The sequence below is a fragment of the Mastomys coucha genome, unplaced genomic scaffold (assembly GCF_008632895.1).
Source record: "Mastomys coucha isolate ucsf_1 unplaced genomic scaffold, UCSF_Mcou_1 pScaffold21, whole genome shotgun sequence".
NCBI classification, from domain to species: Eukaryota; Metazoa; Chordata; class Mammalia; order Rodentia; family Muridae; genus Mastomys; species Mastomys coucha.
In genome coordinates this window covers 92,447,906-92,468,460 of record NW_022196904.1, presented here as the reverse complement: position 1 = coordinate 92,468,460, position 20,555 = coordinate 92,447,906, and the positions used below count along the sequence as shown (strand labels likewise).

At 35.5% G+C, this 20,555-nt stretch overlaps 2 protein-coding genes across 2 annotated transcripts; one reads left to right on the top strand and one right to left on the bottom strand.

Moving 5' to 3' along the window:
- Positions 1 to 9,445: 9,445 nt before the first annotated feature.
- On the top strand, positions 9,446 to 10,399 carry LOC116100713 (olfactory receptor 51G2-like). The gene has a single exon (XM_031384451.1). It carries the CDS (start codon positions 9,446 to 9,448, stop codon positions 10,397 to 10,399), a length of 954 nt encoding a protein of 317 aa, XP_031240311.1.
- Positions 10,400 to 13,298: 2,899 nt separating this feature from the next.
- On the bottom strand, positions 13,299 to 14,240 carry LOC116100712 (olfactory receptor 51E1-like). The gene has a single exon (XM_031384450.1). It carries the CDS (start codon positions 14,238 to 14,240, stop codon positions 13,299 to 13,301), a length of 942 nt encoding a protein of 313 aa, XP_031240310.1.
- Between the last annotated feature and the right edge of the window lie 6,315 nt (positions 14,241 to 20,555).

Genomic DNA, 20,555 nt, shown 5'->3' with positions numbered 1-20,555 from the left:
CCTCCCAAGTGCTGGGATTAAAGGTATGCACCACCACCGCCCGGCTAAAGATTTATTTATTATATGTAAGTACACTGTAGCTGTCTTCAGATACTCCATAAGAGGGCATCATATCTGATTACAGATGGTTGTGAGCCACCATGTGGTTGCTGGGATTTGAACTCAGGACTTTCAGAAGAGCAGTCAGTGCTCTTAACCACTGAGCCATCTCTCCAGCCTGCCCCATGATTTTGTAGTTTAAAGCTCATGAAATATATCATACTAACGTAAATATTATTACTGGTATAATTTATATACAACATATTATAAACTTGAGATATGAACAAGCTAGGCAGCATGCTTAGGTTACACAAGCAGTATTTAACAAGGCAGACACTCAGCTCATCTCTTTCTAACTCCCTCATTTGCCATTCACAGAGCAAACCCTGCAAACTGACTTTCCATCTGGCCTTCGATGCAACTATGTTCTAATCTTCCTACAAAGTTCAATAGCTCTGCCTTGCAGAACTATTGTGGATGTTTCACCATTACGTTGTTGTTGTTGTTGTTATTCAGTGTGATGTGCCAAATTTCGGGTTGAGAATAAGAGTTGAAATAAAAACCATAGGTTATCACTGGAGATTATTGAAATATTAAGGGTTAGTGGAGGTCTGGCCCAGTAACATTGTAAGGAGTTAAAGATGGTGAATATGTGATAGTATAAAGTCACTGTGCTTGGTGATTGCTCAGGGGGCAGCCACTCAAACGAAGAGAAAGTCACTGGAAATCAAAGAACTTTGGTAAGACTTCTTTTGAAGTGAGGATAGGGTTGAATTGTGTTTTTCTTTTCTTTAACACAAGGTAAAATTCATAAAAATGCTAAGCCTGCTGCTCATAGATTTATTAGAATCATATTTTTTTCACAATAAAGTTATTTTTTTCTCCTCATTCCTACCCACATCACTCACATGTTCTGGACTTCTGAGCATCTCCTATTTCATCTTTCCTGCTTTGTTCAAAAATTTATCTGAAGTGAAAGCAAATACATAAAGTACTATATCAATCATCTAAAGCACTAAACAAACCAGTAAATAAAACTTACCATGAGATCCTCCAGTGCAGTAAGGTCTTCTGTCTTGAAAATCAGATGTCCTCACTCCAGTAAGGCTTCATTAGTTAATGTGTTCTCTCTTTTCTGGTTTGAATAACCTGAGGCACACTCCTGTTGCTCTTAACACAGTGAAGCCTCTGAGGTAGAATCTAAAACCATATCATGGATATTCTTCATTTATAGGAAGCATAACTTATGACTACATTGGGGTGACAAAGCCCTATATTTTTCTGGCTTTAGAAAAAGGTGATTCTTATTCTGGAGACATTTCCATCATTACCTGTCAAAAGATATAATCTAATTACCAGTGAGCTCTTCTAGGCTGAAATAGTAAGACCCTACTGTATCAGGTGTTCAGTGACAAATATTTCTAACACATTTCATGAATATAACACCTGATTCCATTTTCAACCTTAAAACAAATAAAGCCACTGTGTGGACAAGTACCATACTTGGGACAGAAATGACTAGAAAATTGTCACTGTCTCTTTCCTAGGAATCAGAACTATCTATCATACTCTTACGGGACACCCTCTGCAGACAGCACTGTGGATACTTTTATTTCTAATGACCAATGTTACCTCCTCTATCTGCACTTGCAGACTCCCTGGGGGTCAGCAAGATGAGTTGTTTCTCATTAATTATGTCCTACTGCTCATGCAGTAGGTATAAGTTTCTCAATCCTGAGAGACCTAAGACTCAGTAGAGTTGAGGAATCCCAGAAAATATCTGTGGTTTTCTGAAGCCCAGGTCCTTAGGTAAGGAAACAAAACCAAAAACATATAATCTAGTGATTAATTAAATAATCAAACTTCTGTGAAGATCATCTTTCGGAGAAAATTCTAAGGGATTAACTACACCCTATTACAGCCAACAACATATGCTATGACTGTTTTGGCAGAATTTTTTTAAAAAATTGATACTGTACAAATGTGATGCTCAGGGCCAATGGGCCTACACTTTAATCTTATCAGTGTACTCCTTAGGGAATTATATGTGATTCATTTAAAATTTTATTCTTTGACTTATTACATTTATTTTAAACTTCATATGTACATGTGTGTGTCTGTTCAATTCTATGCAATATAATTGTAATTACCCAGGAAGTATAAAAAGGATGTTGGAGGCCTTAGGATTGGAGTGCAAAGTGATTCTGAAAAAGTTTGATGTAGGCATTAGGAACTAGACTTGGAGCCCCAGGAGAGCCGAGATTCCTCTTTGGCACTGATCAATCTTACCAGCTACTTTCTTAGAATTTAATGTCTTGAATAACAGCTCAGAATCTTTAGAGGTAAAAAAAGTACAATATACTTTTGTTGATTTTCTTTGAGACACAAACCCAGTTTCTTGGGTATGTTGGTCAACCTTTAACTAAATTACTATTTTACCTTTAGGGAATGTTAAGACTTTCTAAGTTAAATCTGAGCAACACATTTATATCATATGCAAGAAGATATATACATAGACATATGCATGTCTATGTATATATGTATATATACATATATATATTTTCATGTATCAGTATTTTGATCTATAAATATTGTCACTACTATTAGTTTTCCATTTGTTAGTTACTGAAATCAAAGCTCAAAATTTTGAGTCAAATAATTTATCTGCACAAATGGCAAGTTACCTAGCTTCAAATTAAGAGTGGGTTTTTGTTCCAAACACCACTGTTTATACAAACTGATGCTGTTGATAAGATGGAACAGAAACAGATTTTTGCCTTAATTAAGATTGCCAGTTTTAAACAATATGAAAGCTATAAGAGAAATGATAAATTAAAATATTTTAAGAGTCAATCAAATATGGTAGAATTGCTACAAAACTCAAAGTGAATCATGACTTCCTTACTGGACTCTGTAGTGTGAATTATTTAACCTGGTCTGTGTTCCTGGCAGGTCGAGCATGCTACACCCATCCTTAGAGCTCTTTGGATTCACGAATGAACAACACACACACACTCACACACACACACACACACACACACACACACAAACACCAGTTAATTTTGGTGTGCCTTGGCAATTCAACGGTGGGTGTGTGGGCACTTCAACTAGCAAACATTCCCCTTAGATATTAGAGTTAACATCCTTTAAAGTCAATATTTCCTTTCTGCTAATACACACCAAATCAGGGAAGTGGCCTCTAGGGCCACTTTCTGGAATTCTTACTGTCTACAGACCTTTAAGTTTCAACTTTCTGCTTCCCCTTCATGGTGATCCTCTGTCTTTTCTCCCTTCCTCTCCCAAGCCCAGAAATCCTGAAGGTCCTACCTCTGTCTATCCAACCATTGGCCTTTGGCAACTTTATTTCCCAGTCAAAGCCAACTGGGGACAGGCTTTCTTTAGCCTAAGTGCAGGTCACTGCAAACAAGTTTTTTGGGTAACATGATTAGCATGAGAACACAAGCTGCTACAGGACTCTGCACCTAAAATAAAATGTATAGACTGTAAACCTGCCTGTTTTGCATGATGGCTCAAAAATATTTGGTATTAAAATCAACTTCACATTTTCAGAAACATATTCAATGAAATAATTTCTCATTAATAGGTGTTCTCGAATGCAAGTTTCAGATTTCTACAAAATTATGCTAACAGATGCCTTGAAATGAATGAATTGATGTTTAGTTTATATTCACATTCCCACCTGGGGTACAATGGAACAAGTGCACAGAAAGAGACAGAATCTTCCTGTGGATGGAACACTGTGCTTTCAATCAACACCAAGTCCACACAGCTGGCTTTGTCTCTAAACTTAACAGCAGTGCTTTTGCTTCAGTCTTCTGAGGCCTCTTGTTATAACCCAGAAGGTTGAAGTTGCTCTGGACAGTGATAACCACATATTGTGCTTCAGAGACAGATATACTGGTTCATCTTTAACAACTATTATCAACAGAAGTGTAGACTTTGCTGTTTCCTTAGTTGTTTAAGGGATGATTTTTTCATAATTCTATTAGGGTTGTGTTAGTTAAAAAGAGAAATGAAACCACATTTCCTACATCTTTAGGCAAGTGTAATAACTTCCATCTGTTTAATGCTCATTGTTTATTAGTAGATTCCTCTTTCATAAAATATATATCCTAGACACAGTTTTCCCTCCCTCCATTCCTCTTAGCTCCCTCTCACCCTTCCCTTTTTCCCAAATCCCCCCATTTCCCTCCAGAAAAGAAGAATCCCCCAAGAGATGACAGCCAAATAGGACAAAACAAAACACAATGAGAGAAAACAAAAGCCCTCATATAGAGTCTGCACAAGGCAACACAGTAGGAGGAAAAAAGTCCTTAGAGCAGGCAAAATAATCAGAATTACACCTGTTACCATTCTTAGGAGTCTCAAAACCCACAAATCTAACAGCCATGACGTACAAGCGGGAGACCTGGTGCTCAAGACCTCTGTGGGTCCCGTGCTTGCTGCTTCTGTGTCTTTGACCCCATGTGAGCCATGCTTAGTTGATACAGTGAGCCATGTTCTGGTTTTCTCCATTCCCTCTGACTTCTACAATTTTTCTTTCCCCTCCTTTCACAGAGTCCCCCAATCTCCTAGGGGAGGAATTTGATAGAGACCTCCAATTTAAACTCTTGTTCCACATAATACCTTGGGTCTCAACACTGGGTCCCATCTACTGCCAAAAGAAGCCTCTCTGATGATGACTGGACAAGGCACTGAAGTATGAATCTAGCAGAATTGTGATTTCTTTTCCTGCCGTGCTGGTTCCATCCTAGGTCTCTGAGCTAGCCAGCCTCATGTTTCTGGTAATCCAGGACATTTCAGAAATGTGCTCCTTCTGGTACCCTAGGCCTCAAGTTAAACCAGGCATGGTTGGCTCCTCTCACAAGTTCTGTAGCACCATCATTGCCCCAGCACAACTTGTTGCCACAACAGCTGGGTTGTATTTTCATAGCCTCCTACATTCATGATTTATTGTTAGGAAGTAAATAATAAATCTTTGAGAAAAAGAATAAAAACTTATAAGATGTATATACTTATATACCAATATTTTAGACTTAGTTGCATTGATAAATAGATATACATTGGAGAAACTGATAATCAACGATTTTGAAGGAAGTAAAAAAGAGTAAAGGATACATTAATGAGACACTTAGTTCAATCTAAATGGACATATACCTATCCAAAATCTATAGCACCTCAATGTTGTTGAAGAATCATACTGATGACTGAATATATCAGTTTCTCAGAGAGAAAATGAACAATTATATTTAAAGATAATTCAATTAAAAATTATTTAAAGTACATTTAGACACCAAAATATCACTTGCATCTTCTATATCACCTATAATGGAAAGCTTGTGGTTTCCATTATACAGTGTTCTATGGTTGAGTATGTGACAAATTATAAAGAGTCTGAGATATTAAGAGTTAGAAAGGCTTCAGTACAAAGTATTTTTTTTTCATCATCTCTCTGTGGCATGCTGGAAAAACTCTCTCATGGGATATTTTGATTGCTTCCCTCTGGTACCTGCCATCTGTTTCTCTATGTGTTGTAGTAAATAACTCTTATGCCAAGCAATTTTCCCTAGTAGCAGTGTTGAGCTCCTTAAGAATCCACACATTCTCTACCCGTGCCCAGGTGGGTAAATGGAAAGGAGAAGTAAGAGATGTGCTTCTGAACTTGTTTGCCAATTGGAGAATTCAGGTTTTAAGGTGAGGTGATCACATGGTGTGTTCATCAGTACAGAGAAGTGAGGCCTTCTGTTCAAGGGGTTTCTTAACTGAAGTTTTGCTCCCTCATTTCAAAATGAAACTCAGAGTCCTTAGTGAATGATAGGAAAGAGAACTTCCCAGAGGTGAAAACAGAGCCAGCAAATAGAAGGGGATTATAGCAGTTGAAAAGTTGAAAGAATGAAGTGACTTCTGAATCTTCAAGTAGAAACAGCACAATGTTTTGTTTAGTATAGGAAAACCACCACAAAGTAACATGGACATCAGGACATGCATAATTGGTAGTTGGAAATGGAGTAAACTGTAAGTTCTAAAATGCTACCTTTCAGATAACAATCATCTTTTCTTTTAATTTAGTTTTCTGGAACTCGCCCTTTGGTTTTAAATGCCCCTCTCCTCACTCAATGTATCATTCCCCAAAACATTTTACACACTAGAACTTAAGATGGACTTTTGTAACTGGTGAATTTTATGTCTCTGTCAGATGTCAATATACATATGGTACAGTAAGAATATATAAACTTTCAATTTATATATTTAATCAATATTCACTATGCAACTTGTCTGATAAGAATAAATGAATAATATTAATGCAATGGGAGAGTTTATGATCCCAAAATTAATGACAGTGAACATCAAGTGAGTAAGAAAAATCTCTGTGGTAACCCAAAGGAGATGATATTAAAACAAAAGTGCTGAATGTTAATTATAGTAGCTACACTGAACATTTGATAGAAATTTAATAGCTAGAGTAATTCTCATAATTTAAAATAGCTAGGAATATTCCAGTAAAAGGCTTCATAGAAACTAAACATTAATCAGTTGATTTAATTACTATCAGAATTGCTAAACCATAGCTTGTTTGTCTGTTAGTATGTGATCAAAAGATGACAATCTAACATAAGAGGAATTAAGCTGTACCTAGTGTGTTGAACCATCCAATGTCAGTGGATAGCAAAATAACTAAAAACCAAATCAAAACAGTTGAAATGAAACACATCTTCATGGAAAAGGGCAGGTAACATGTCTACAAACAATAGCAAGAATGAAATAGGCTATGTAATAGAGTAAGTATATAGTGAATTTTACAGCAAACCGTGCAAAGGTATAGATGATGATCTTAATATCTAGTTGTGTTTGAGATACAAGAAGTGCTAAGCAGAGAAAAGAAAGGGAAATAGACACAGTGAATTCCAACATACTTAGGAATAGAGTTAAATCAAAGCAGAGGGAGGGACTATTAGACAAATGAATAGGAATCTGCAGTTATGTGGCTACATATGTTTGTGTTGGTTTAAAATAAGAATGTTATGTGGTTTGTAACCCAAGTTCTTTATTTTAATGTGGTGAGACTCTGCGTGGTGAATATTTGAGCATAGGTTGTTTGTCGTGTGACTGTATGCTCCATTCCAGTATATACTCTGCCTTTAAAAACATTTATTTAAGTTAATCTGACATTCTAGATAAATTAACAAGAAATTATATTAAGATACCCTTGTTCTTAGTGTCTTAGGTCTTCAAAGAGCCTTTTTGTCAGGGTCTATACATGTTCCTTGTAATTCTATCATAAAAACAGACAAGCTTTGTAAAACTCATTACCAGTTATTTATGGCATAACAATGTGTAAAGGTACTATAGCCATCAGAGAAGGGGCAATATAATAGATGTCTACATAGCAGTGGATGCAAAGCATGATTCACTGTGGAAGCTCTTTTCAAAAACATATTCACACTCCTAAAAATAACATCTGTGATTTTTTTCTTTTACATATTTCTAAAATGATACAGGATTCTGATTTTCCTAAGGGAAAATGAAGTTTCTTGCCCCAATCTTTGTGTGTGTATGATCTTTTCTACTTCTCTGTTGCTGTTGCTGTCTCTCTCTCTCTCTTTTTTGCACTCCCATGTATATGTGTGTGTGTGTGTGGGTGTGTGTGTGTGTGAGTGTGTGTGTGTGTGTGTGTGTGTGTGTGTATATGGTGCATGTGTGTATTGAATGTCTATGTGCGTACATGTTGGTGTATGTGTGACTGCTTTTGGAGACAAATTGATGCTGAGTTTTTATTCAGTCTCCCTCCTTATTCCTACTGAATCTGGAACTCTGAATCACAGTGTTTAGTCAATGAGCTCCAGGGATCTGCCAGTCTGCTTCCGCTCCCAGTGTCTGGTTTATAGATATATTCTGCATATCCAGCTCCTTTAGATAGGATCCTAGGGGCTCTACCTGAGAGTCTTATACTTGCACAGGAAGCACTTTACTGTCCAAGTCATCTCCCCAGTTACCATTGGTCTCTTTCCTATGTCCTTTTTCCTGAGAAAAAAATATTTATTTCTATTTAATTGATCATCAGATGATTTTTATATTTGGTCATATTAACATTTACTCTACATAAGACATCATATTTGGATTCTAGGCATTTTTTAGATAGTTTACTTGAGTTTTTCTCTTTCTTTCCTATCTTCATATGCAATTGTAGTTACACCACTATTTTCTGTTTCTGCTGTATAGAAGGTGGAGACTTTCAACACATTGAATTTAAATGTATCCACCTAATAAAAGATGATACTTGTTCCTACTTCTATAAAGATAAAGGTAAAAATAACACTTCTCCCTTCAATGATGGTTATCTGAAATATTTATTAAAGTATTGGCATTTGTTTTTCACTGATTGATACTTTTATCAAGCAGATGTTTCTGTTTATTATGAAAAACTATTTGGCGGTGTCCAGTCATGTTCTAGCACAGCTGAGAAAATGAACAATTGCTGCTTTACTTATCTCATCTCTTCCTTATAATTTGATCAACATGGTCTTTTGAAAGAGTAAGCCTTTCATTCTAAAAGAAAATACCAAATCATAGAAGTTCATTGGAAGAACAAGTCACCAAATGAAGTTTGTCAGATCACATGGTATTATAACAGTTATATGACCATGTATTTTATTTCTGCAGAAGGAATATTAGGAAAATGTTCATGTTACTAGAGTCTTAACTGAAGACATGTATGTTGCTGATATGTGGGAAAATACAAGGACTGCTTTGTGAGTTCTGAAAAGTTTAGTGCAAATGTGGCGCTATTTTTAAAATTTTATTTATTAATTAGTTATTTTATTTTTTTACATTTCAAATGTTTCCCCCATTCCTGGTATGTCCTTCATAAACTCCCATTCCATGCCCCTTCTACTGTGCCTCTAAGAGTGTGTTTCCCCACTCACCCACCCACTCCTGCCTCACCTCTCTTGCATCTCTCTGTGCTGGCCAACAAGTCTCCACAGGGCCAACGGCTTCCCCTCCCATTGATGCCAGATAAGGTAATCCTCTGCTACATAGTTAAATAATATCAAAAGTGAGATTTTGAGTATACTTTGTTTTCACAATTGAGACACACAGATAATGTCCTTACTTTTTATTTACACTTAATCAGTGTTATTATACCGAGAGTGCTACGGAAGTCAAAGGAATTCTAGCATTTCCTACATTTAACAGCAGTCCTTCATTGTCTAATCTGCACATAGTTATTCAGATAAGTTGAAAAAGCTGACTCTTTCATATAAACATGTCAGATTTAATGTGGACCTCTGGGACCACTATAACCTTCTCTCATGTCTTCTAATCTATTGTTTTTATCTTACAACAGAAAACTTTGGAAGTTGTTATCAGCTGGATGAGAGGATTTATGGAGATTACAAACAGTAGCTGGTTCCAGCCACCTGCCCTTCTTCTAACAGGCATCCCTGGACTAGAAGATGTGCAGATATGGTTCTGCATCCCACTATGTGTCATGTACCTAATTGCCCTCCTAGGAAACTGCACCATCCTCTTTGTTATCAAAACCACCTCCAGTCTTCATGAGCCTCAATACATATTCCTATCTATGTTGGCAGCTACAGATGTTGGTCTCTCTGTATCAACTCTGCCTACAGTACTGAATGTCTTCCTCCTGAATCACAGAGATATTGAGTTCCACTCTTGCTTGACACAGATGTTCTTTATCCATACCTTTTCTTCCATGGAGTCAGCCATCCTACTGGCCATGGCTTTTGACCGGTTTGTTGCTATTCGTAATCCATTACACTATACAGTAGTTTTAACCCCCACTAGGATTATCAAGATGGGACTTGCAGCTGTTGTTAGGGGTGTGATGTTAATGGTCCCCTTGCCAATCCTGCTCAAGCGGTTGCCCTTCTGTAAGGGTGTCATCCTGTCCCATTGTTACTGCTACCATCCTGACATCATGAAGCTGGCCTGTGGTCCTGTCAGGGTCAATATCATCTATGGATTGTCTCTAGTTCTCTGTTCATTTGGAGTTGATTCTGTATTTATTGTAATCTCTTACATCTTGATTTTGAAAACAGTGCTGGGTATTGCCTCAGGAGATGGTAAGCTCAAGGCACTCAATACCTGTGTTTCCCACATATTCACTGTCTTTATATTTTATGTCCCACTCATTGTTCTGGCCCTAATTCACAGGTTTGGTACATTTGCATCCCCTCTTCTCCATGTCACCATGGCCAATCTTTTTCTCTTCTTGACTCCTGTTCTAAACCCCTTGGTTTATAGCCTAAAAACGAAACAGATAAGATCTGCAGTGTGTAAAATATTTAAAGTTTGGGGAAACTTGCTCAAATAGCCATATACAGTCTAAGGAAAAACAGATGCCATACTTCTCTGGTCTTTCATCTATTTGCTTCTCATGAACATGCTTTTATTTCATGGAATAATTTGGGGAGAATAGAAGGAGATATTTTTGTCTTCCAAGAAGAGGGCAATATTTTTATTACAATAAAAATATCTTGATTTACTACACTGTGATTATATGATTATGTGAGATTCAGTGTGTGACATGCATATATTTTTGTTAGTTACTTTGAAAGAGACACATAACCTACGCAAAACTTGAAGTCATGTGGAATCCTAACAGATGCTACCAGCTTTTTGAAATCAAAAACAATCTTAGTTAACATAAGGTAAAAATGTTTACTTTTAAATTATTTTTAAACCTTAATATAAAGTTACAAACAACAATGTTCTTTTAAATTTAAAATTATCCATCCAAGACATCAAAGATGGCAGCATATTCTGAGATGTGAGAGCAGGATGAAATGTTATACTTGGAGGAAGAAGAATATAATCATAGAAGTTCCTCTGGTGGAAGCATGGCAAATGTCAATAAGATAGGGGACATTTGAATGTCCATCAGCATTTAGATTTATTTAATTAATAATAAAATTGATTCATATACTTTATTAACTTTAATAAATTTAGTAGGCCATTAAAATACTTTGCTTGGGATAGACAGTTGCTCTCACTCTGCTAAACAGGCCCATAATACAGTTATCCTCAGGATCAGTTAGGAAATCATTCCATATGCATATTTGGAAATTTTACAGTGTTTTGGCTATCATTAGATTTTTAATAATTGAATAATATAAAGGCTATTCGTTTTGTTATTATTTTTCTTATATTTTGCAATATCCTTCTTTTCTTTCTCTCATACTTCATACACATGATAGTAGAATATATGGAAAACCCATCTAAAATGCTTTCCCTAATATTTGAATAATCATTTAATACAGCATAGAAAATCCTAATATCTGACATATATTTTCCCAGCTACCAAGTGAGTAATTTTCCAGTGGACATAGTTGAGTGTCCTTTGATTCAATTAAGTTCTGATAGTAACAACCTAGAGACAGCATTAGGTCAAAATGATTCAGGGCTAAATCTTGAATGATTATTCCAACTATGGAGTCACTGGACCAACAGTGAGCTTCCTCTCAATGGCATTTTGACATAACTCTTAGCGGTTGTTGAAGTGTAACTATCATGAGCTCAAATTTTAAAGTATGATCAAGTACTTTATTAGGGAAAGAGAAAAAAATGTACTTTCTATCATAAACCAAAGCCAAAAACATATATATTGTTGCTAAAGTGAGAATAAAGATTTAACACAATGATAATTATTTTAAAAACTTTTATGTAATGAAGGGGCTCGAACAGTCCCAAACAAGGCAAACACAGGCCTAACTAAGCATGGCAAACATTGCATACAGGTTTCTTGCCCTTTTACTCCTTTTCCTCCCCCTTCCTGACAACTGTTAATTTCCTAAATTTTCTAACCCCCTGAGGTCTATTCCCTTATTAGGCCACTGAGACAAAACACCAGGGTCCAATAATTACATTTCATTATTTGGTTAGTATGTCCAACCTTGACTTGCCAAGCCACCTTAGCACAGACTCTCCCCTTGCCTTTAAAACTCACTTCTGTGAAAGAATGCCCAATTTTGCATCTCTTTGATTCTTTGTTCTCTTGCTTCTGTTTACTGCTGAGACTGCCTTTGCAACCCCACCCCCAGTCCCACTTGCCTAGCATGGTAATAAATCTCCTTTGGATAAGGAATTTGTGCCTGAATATGTCCTGTATGGATTCCAGGAACTTGACCTCCCTTTAATACAACACAGTAAATGTCAATTTTAACTCCAGCTGAGGTTAGAAGAATAGAATTCAGTTCCACATTACATGCAGAAAAGCCATTAGAATATTTAACATTCAGACATAGAAAAATGAAAGCATTTAAGGTAAATTAAGAAATGTTAGTGAATGATACTAATGAAACAGACTGTTAAAAGTAGAGATAAGGGTATTAATCTTCACCCTGAAAACAAAAAAAAAAGTATCATCACTTAGGTATAGAGAAAATTTGGGAGAAAAATTGCATTTGAAGAAGTTCTTGAAAGTAAACCCTGTTTTTCATGCCTTCGAAGACTATTGCTAAGAACATATGCATATGGGCATGCCCATCTGAAGATCACAAGCAAGCTTGTCAAAATGATGATCCAGATGTTCTGTAACTGGAGCAGATCAAAGATACAAAACTAGCTAACAATGGTATGAGCTATAGGAAATCAGAATAAATGTATTGTTCCTCTAAAAAGGATGTGGATGCAGATCCAGGAGTATTTTGAGAAAAAAATATACAAAATAATTTCCTAGTGGAATGCTATGACCCAAACACTCTGTAGCAAGTATAGTCAAAATTGTCGATGTTGGATATGAATTTTGTTCTCATAGAAATAGTGCAAGAAAGATTGAGGATATTTTAGTAAATAAAATAGAGTAAGAACCAGAGGAAAGAAATCAAGGCAGAAAGTAAAGAAATAGGATTGGGGATTTGATGAAATTTCTGAATCTTTTATGGAATTATTTAATCATAACCCTCATTTGGAGCTATAAAAATGTAGTACCCATGAATAGAAGGTAACAAAATATCTAGCCAAGAGCTGCTTTTTACTGTCTAGTTAGCAAAGTCCATCAAAACATGCACTAAGAAATATAAGAGAAAATAAAACTTGTGAGTATATAAATGTAATATCTTTATTCACAAAAGCTGCAATTTCAACATTTTATCTTTTTTCATATCTATATACACACTCCAGGTATAAATACAGTAAAATAAACAATCATGTTCATTGTGAAATTGAAAATTGTACTTTTCTTCATTGAAACTGTCATTAACTTTCTGAACTGTTCATCTTCTCTGGATCTTCAAAGATTTTCTCAGAGCAGAACGAATCTGCTTGGTCTTCAGGCTATATACAATTGGGTTGAGCATTGGGGGCATAAAAAGATAGATATTCCCCAGGACTGCATGTGCTATTGGAGAACTTCTGCGGCTGATTCGATGCATTACAGTTATTGCCAGCAAAGGGCCATAGTAGATAAAGACAATAAAGATATGAGACAAGCAAGTATTGAGTGCCTTCATCTGACCTTCTCTGGAAGCGATCCCCATAACTGCTTGAAATATCAGAGCATAAGAAATGGCTATGAGCAGAAAGTCCACCCCAAAGGAAAATATAACCAAAACAAGCCCATAGAAAATATTGATCTTGACTTGGCCACAGGCTAGTTTCATGACATTTGGGTGGATACAGTAGGAATAGGACAGCAGCTGCCCCTTGCAGAATGGTAATCTCTTAAGCAATATAGGCAAGGGCATCATGAGCCCTACACCCCTCAGAAAGGCTGCCAGGCCCATCTTGGTGACTCGTGAGTTTGTAAGTATAGTTGTGTATTGCAGGGGGTGACTGATGGCCACAAAGCGGTCAAAAGCCATAGCTAACAAGATTCCTGAGCCCATGGAAGATGATGTATGGATGAAGAAGAGCTGAGCAAGGCAACTGTCAAATGCAATTTCATAAAGGTCAAAGAGAAAGACTTTTAACACAGAGAACAGTGTAGAGACAGACAAGATAATGTCAGCCCCGGCCAGCATAGACAAAAAATGGTACTGGGGCTCGTGCAGACTCCTTTCAGTCCTCACTAAGTAAATTACTGTACAGTTCCCTGCCAACGTGGTGATGTACATTAGGCTCAGGAGTGGTCCCAACCAAAGGCGGGCACCCACCAGCCCTCTGAGGCCAGTGAGGATGAAGACAGAAGGTTGAAATGTAGTATTAAATTCAGACATGGACGACTGTGAGAATCACTGTGCAAAGCAGTTTCTCTGACACTGGACCCTAGAAAGACACAAAAGTTAATGTCAGATTCAGAATGTTCTGTTAGATATTATCTGTGAAGGATAGTCTTATTGGGAGGAAAATGACTTTAACAATTATAGCAAGGAATGACTGTATTCCTGAATGTTGCCTTGAGGATTGATAATCCCTTTAACAACTAATCTCCAGGTAGTGAAGAGCCAGTTAAGGTGGCAGTGAAAATAAATAGTGCATTTTGTGCTCATCCCATTCTCAAACCAGCTGGATCCAAGAGTCTAGAATGAGAGCTATGGGCTGGCAAAACTAAGTAGTAGTACATACAAAAAGAATCATAATGTCAAAGTCTTAACAGATTAAAACAAACAAACATGGGATTGGAGTGATGCTGAGTGGGTAAGAGCACTTGCTGTGCTAGCATAGGACCTGATTACAAATTCCAGAACCATGTAACCCCTGCACTGTGGGGTCAGAGGGAGAAGGAAGATCAATGGGACTTACTGGCTACAAGCCAATCTGCAGGTTCTGTGAGAGATCCTGCCTCAAAGGAACATGATAGAGAGTGATACAGCAGGTTATATACTGTCATCCTAATTCTGTGTGTATGTACTTGTGCCCAGTGGCTCACATATGTATTAATGAACACACACAATTATAAAAACAGAAGGAATTACCCTAGATGGCAGAGTATCCAGTTCCTGTCTTCTCACTAGAGGAGATGAAATCTGAGTTGAAACAAGCATTAGTTCTTTCTCTTCTTCTGCTCCCCCATAAGCACACATTTGTATATTTAGATATATTCCCATTGCAAGTACATGATGATTCTGTGTCTTTATTCTGTGTTTTTAAAAATATTGTATAAATATACTTAAATATATCAGAAAACATAATCTATAATATTTAATATATTTATTAAATATTTGTAATATTTTTAAATTTTTATATAAGGTATATGTAATGATTTAACATGTACCACTTTACTTTCTTTATTCTATGTTTTTCTTATATACTGGAAATATAAATTTAAAACCTGTTAACATTCTTTTTAGCAATTCCAATAATTTCATAGTAATATCTAATAGTTATTGATAAAGAATTAAAGCTTATAAACTAGGTTCATATCACTTAGGGATATATTTCCTCTCCTTGGTCTTTTAAAAATATTTGACCATCTATAATATTTTTTCTGTGAAAAGTTATCTTTCCTGATTTCTAGAAAAAAATTAAAAGCTTTTGTAATTACTTTAAGATCAAATACTTTAATGAATTATTCTTCTATGCTTTTAAATCTCTTTTGTTCTGGGGACATTAAAAGAATGACTAGTATCAGTTTCAATCAGTTCTTCTTCCATAACTAATTATATTATTCTTGGGTTCTGGATGTTTTTTTTTTTTTTTTTTGGTTTTTTCGAGACAGGGTTTCTCTATATAGCCCTGGCTGTCCTGGAACTCACTCTGTAGACCAGGCTGGCCTCGAACTCAGAAATCCGCCTGCCTCTGCCTCCCAAGTGCTAGGATTAAAGACATGCGCCACCACTGCCCGGCATGGATGTTTTTAAGTACATATTTTCATCTTAATATCTAACATTACCTTCAGAAAACTTTGAATTTAGACTCTCTGAAACTAAAGCTACACTCTACACACAGTTAGATGTCAGGAATGTTCTTATGATATGTCCATCTAATAATGTCTATTATTTTATCTAGCTAAAATTCATTTAACTAGCCTTCATTAATTAAATGTATCACTGCAGATTAGTATTTTACTTGATCCTGACTTTTTACTTGATCTTTGAATTAAATAATAAACAGAATTAAAAACAAAACCCCAAAAACCCAACACAGAATAAATTAGGCAGGGGCTATATGGTCTCCTGGGGACTGACCCAGCAAGCACAGAAATCACATGATCTGAATCAGGCCCTCTGCATATGTGTTATGGCTGTCAGCTCATGTTTTATGGGACTTCTAACATAGGGAGATGCATGTGTCTCTGACTCTTTTACTTCCTTCTGGGATTCTGTCTTCTTGTTGGGTTGCCTTGTCCAGCTTTGATGCGAGGGCTTTTGCCGTGGCTTACTGTATTTTGTTTTATGTTTCGTTGTTGTCTTTTGGAGGCCTGTACCTTTCTGAAGGGAAACAGATTGGTAGTGGCTCCAATGGACAGAGATGAGGATGGAGAGATAGAAGTAGTAATAAAAGGGCAAAATGTGGGAAGTATTGGAGAAGAACCTATTTTCAATAGAAAAAGAAGACATTTAGGAATAAAGAGATAATAAAAATGACATTTGGGAATAGAACATATATAATGTTATTGAGAAAACCCACAATTTTAACAAGGTAATATTTTAGTATTTAAAAGAGTTTACCTGGACAAATAAGATGTATACTTTCTAATACAATTTGAGGTACTATGTGGAGTCCTTAGGATATATGCTCAAGATGGATATATCTGGATTATATGGCAGATCTTTTATCAGATTCTTAAGGAACTGCCACACTAATTTCTATATAGAGCCACCACACTTGCTCTAAGAGTTTGAACTCCCACCAGAAATGAATAAATGTTCCTTTTATCCAAAAAGTGAATACTAAATACATTTTAAAATAACATTACAGAAAATCTCAAATCAAGGATATGGTTTATATGTATGTTTTTAATTTCTTCTTTAAGTATAGGATAAATGTCAAATTTTCCTTGACATTTTCAATAAAATAAAAATTAATTAACTGCTGTTTTTGAAGTGTCCATTCATTTAAAGATTAAATTCTATACTTTCCTACAAGAAAGAAAAGAAAGGATAAAAGCAACTATTCAGGAAACATGTCAAAATTTCCATTAAAACATAAGCTATTGGTTCCACAGAACAAAGAGATCTTCCAAATTCAGACAGGAATAGGCAAAACTGGAGAGAACATAAAGAGAAAACTGAGTCAGAGTTGGAGTGATTAAAGTCCTGTCCACTAAGCATGGCTAACAAGTGATAGTTTCACTTTCCTTTCTATCTGCTTTCCTGGATGTGAATAGAATGAAAAGAGGGAAACTGACGCCTCTTCCTTAACGATACTAAAGAACATATGAGGGTGAGACTTGGTCATAATAAATGACAGTCTAAGGCCAATGTCATTCAAGGGTATCCTCAGATTGACTGCTGTCTTGTGGAATCCATGTACTCATCAATTCAGTAACTAATGACATATTTCTTGAACAGACCATAAAGAGGCATTTTTCTATGCTTGTAGGATACACCTATTAAATACTTTTTGTTTACAATTATAATTCATATTTATTTTAAAACTTGTCACAACATACAGCTGAATAATCATATTAATATTTTTATAACATGAACTAAATAGCTTATTCTCAACCTTATAAGAAAAGGTTTTAAAAAAATCATTGAAAAAATACATTTAAGAAAAAGTTCAACACTGTATAAGCATTTACACAGAAGAGAGTAGTTTTGCTGAGCATATATGACTATTGTCTTAAAGTATACTAAGTATAGAGGATATTAATGCCAGGGTGTTTGTGAAACTGATACTACAACTCATGAGGAACATACACAGAGTAAAGAGTTCCAGATAAATGAGGGAGAAACTGAGGGTCAAAGGCATGTGGAAGGGAAAAACTGAAAGATAACTCAAGTGAGAAGAGAGCAGGGCTGATGGGAGGCAGAGAAGGGCTGAGATCATGCCAAGACAATGCTGCATATATTACAAGAACAGCATTGCAATCAACTTTGCACTTGCCAAAGGTTTTAAGTAAAGTCAATGACCTGACTTCATTTTCCTTTTTCTACATCCATTTTTGTGGTCTTTCGAAAATAAGAGAGAAAAACTACATGAAAAGACATACATTTTAAGCATATTTTAGTTTCCCAAGAACCAGGATTAGGATGTATTTGCTTTTATGACTAAGCATGAATGATCTCAATCTATATTTTGAAGAGTTTCAGTATGGTTTCAAATCATTGTTATATCATCCAATTGTCATTCCTAACTTAATATTTTTGACCAGCAATGTTTAAGTCTTCCTCTGTATAAGCATATAAATGTTAATCAGAATAGACTAAGACCAACACAACAATGCCATGCCTTAATGTTAATATAAAAGAGCTCTTCGGTGTGAAGGAAAAAAAAGTCTGACCATTACATTTACATACTGTTTTCTTACTGTCTATTCTCCATCCATATCCTAGGTGGAGTCCCAAGCACTCCAATGCTTCTGTTTACCTCAGTACAGTGGCTGGAGAAGTTGAGTGAGGCTTGCACTTCACTTCTCTCAGAATTGTCATTGGAGTATTTATTGTATAAGCTGATATTCCCAGATGTATTGCATGCAATCTCTCTCCCCCTCCCTTCTTTCCTCTCTCTCTCTCTCTAATTCCTTCTCCAATTCTCTCTTTATTTGTTAATAAGTATACATATGAACACACATACACACACACACACACACACACACACACACACACACACACACACACACACAAACACACCCTTATTGTTCCAACAGTTTTTAAAATGAATGATGAAGTAAGACAAGATTTGGTTACGGATGATCAACAATAGGATTATTAACTAAAACAAATTAATGGTATTTCAAGACTACTGTCAAGAGAAAGTAAACATTTAAAAACAAAGATTTCAATTTTATTAGTAATGATAGGAAAATAGAGAGCCCATGTTAAATTAGGTCTTGTTCCTAGAGATATCATGATAATAAGTATCAATTTTGAATCATTAATCAGGGATAAAATCATACTATCACTTAATTAATTACTAAATCTTATAATATTTGTAATTCAAAGGAATAACAAAAATATGGGGAGGCAACTATGAGCTTAGAAATATCTATACACATACAAAAGGAAGATATTTGGCTTCTTTTCTAAAAAAGCGATCATCAAGATAAGCAAGATGGCTTAGCTGACAAAAATACTTTCTTCAGAGCCTGAGGATACGAGTTCCATTTCTGGGACCCAAATGCTGGAAGGAAAAACCAAGAACTGCTTGTTTTCTTCTGACATCTCATAAACAGAATAAATAAATAACCAAATAAATTGAATGATTTTAAAAAATATAACAAAATGGGTAAATTCTGATCTTTTCAACAAATTTGCTGATAATAGCAATGTAGAAGAAAAGTAAAGCTAATTTAACACCAAGAGTTAACAGTCAAGACTGAAATATAAAACATCTTCTTAAATGATATGCTTATATCAATACTGTAAATATTTTAAAAAGTCTGTTCTTGATAGATAGTTAAGAAAATGGAGATAAATCATATACAGAAAGTAATTCTTTGAAATTACACAAAATATGCTCAATAATGAAAATCTGAGTTGAATATTTTCAATAAAATCAAGATATAACAGTATTGTTATAGTTATTTATTTTGGTGAATTTGCTTCCTTTTATTTATGAAATTACTTTCTTGATCAGAAATCAGAATTAAATTAATTTTTCTGCTGCCTTATTTCAGAATTTTCTATCAAAGTACAATGTCTAAATATATTAATGTCTTATGTGCTGAGCTACATCAGTTCTAGAGCTGTTCATTTGTCTTGTTTTGCAAATGGTGCTGGTGATGAACCCAGAACCTCCAGCATCCAAGGTAAACTCTATACCTTGAGGGTCACCCAGCCAACTGTTAATAGTTAATAGTGTCAGCTAGGAAGTTTTTCACAATTGCTTGTTATTTTAGAGTGCACTATTTTCCAGATTATTTGGAAGTAGTGAAGTAGATTTAATGCTTAAATACATTTTTGTCACATTAATACAAAGTGTTGGTACTGAAGAGATTTATTAGTGGTTAAAGCATGCAATGTACTCGCAAAGGATCCAGGTTTAGTTCCTAGCACCCACGTGGTGCCTCACAACCATTTGTAACTCCAGATTCTGGAGATTGGAGGCCCTTTCTGGTTACTATGGAAACCAGAAATGCATGTATTGCACTTACATATTTTTAAGAAAAACACTCATCCTAAAATTAAAATAATTCTTTTAAAATGAAGATACTAATACAAATATATAATGGTATAAAATAGCCATTATTTTTTCAATGTCAGAGATGTAAATGGATGATAAAGTTTAAAAACATTAGAGAAACTTTTCTTAAAACATTTTAATAAATGCTGGCATATGATTGCTAAGTTATACAAAATAAGTATACCCTCAACATAAATAGTCTCTGAGACTTCCTTTCCCATCGTCTCTGACAAGAAACATTTAAATTGATGTCAGTTTTCTCGAAATCTGGAAATGTACTTGGGCTAGAGGGGAGGGGAGCA

Coding starts and splice junctions, on each gene's coding strand:
- LOC116100712 (XM_031384450.1), bottom strand. CDS start 14,240: ATGTCTGAATTTAATACTACATTTCAACCTTCTGTCTTCATCCTCACT.
- LOC116100713 (XM_031384451.1), top strand. CDS start 9,446: ATGGAGATTACAAACAGTAGCTGGTTCCAGCCACCTGCCCTTCTTCTA.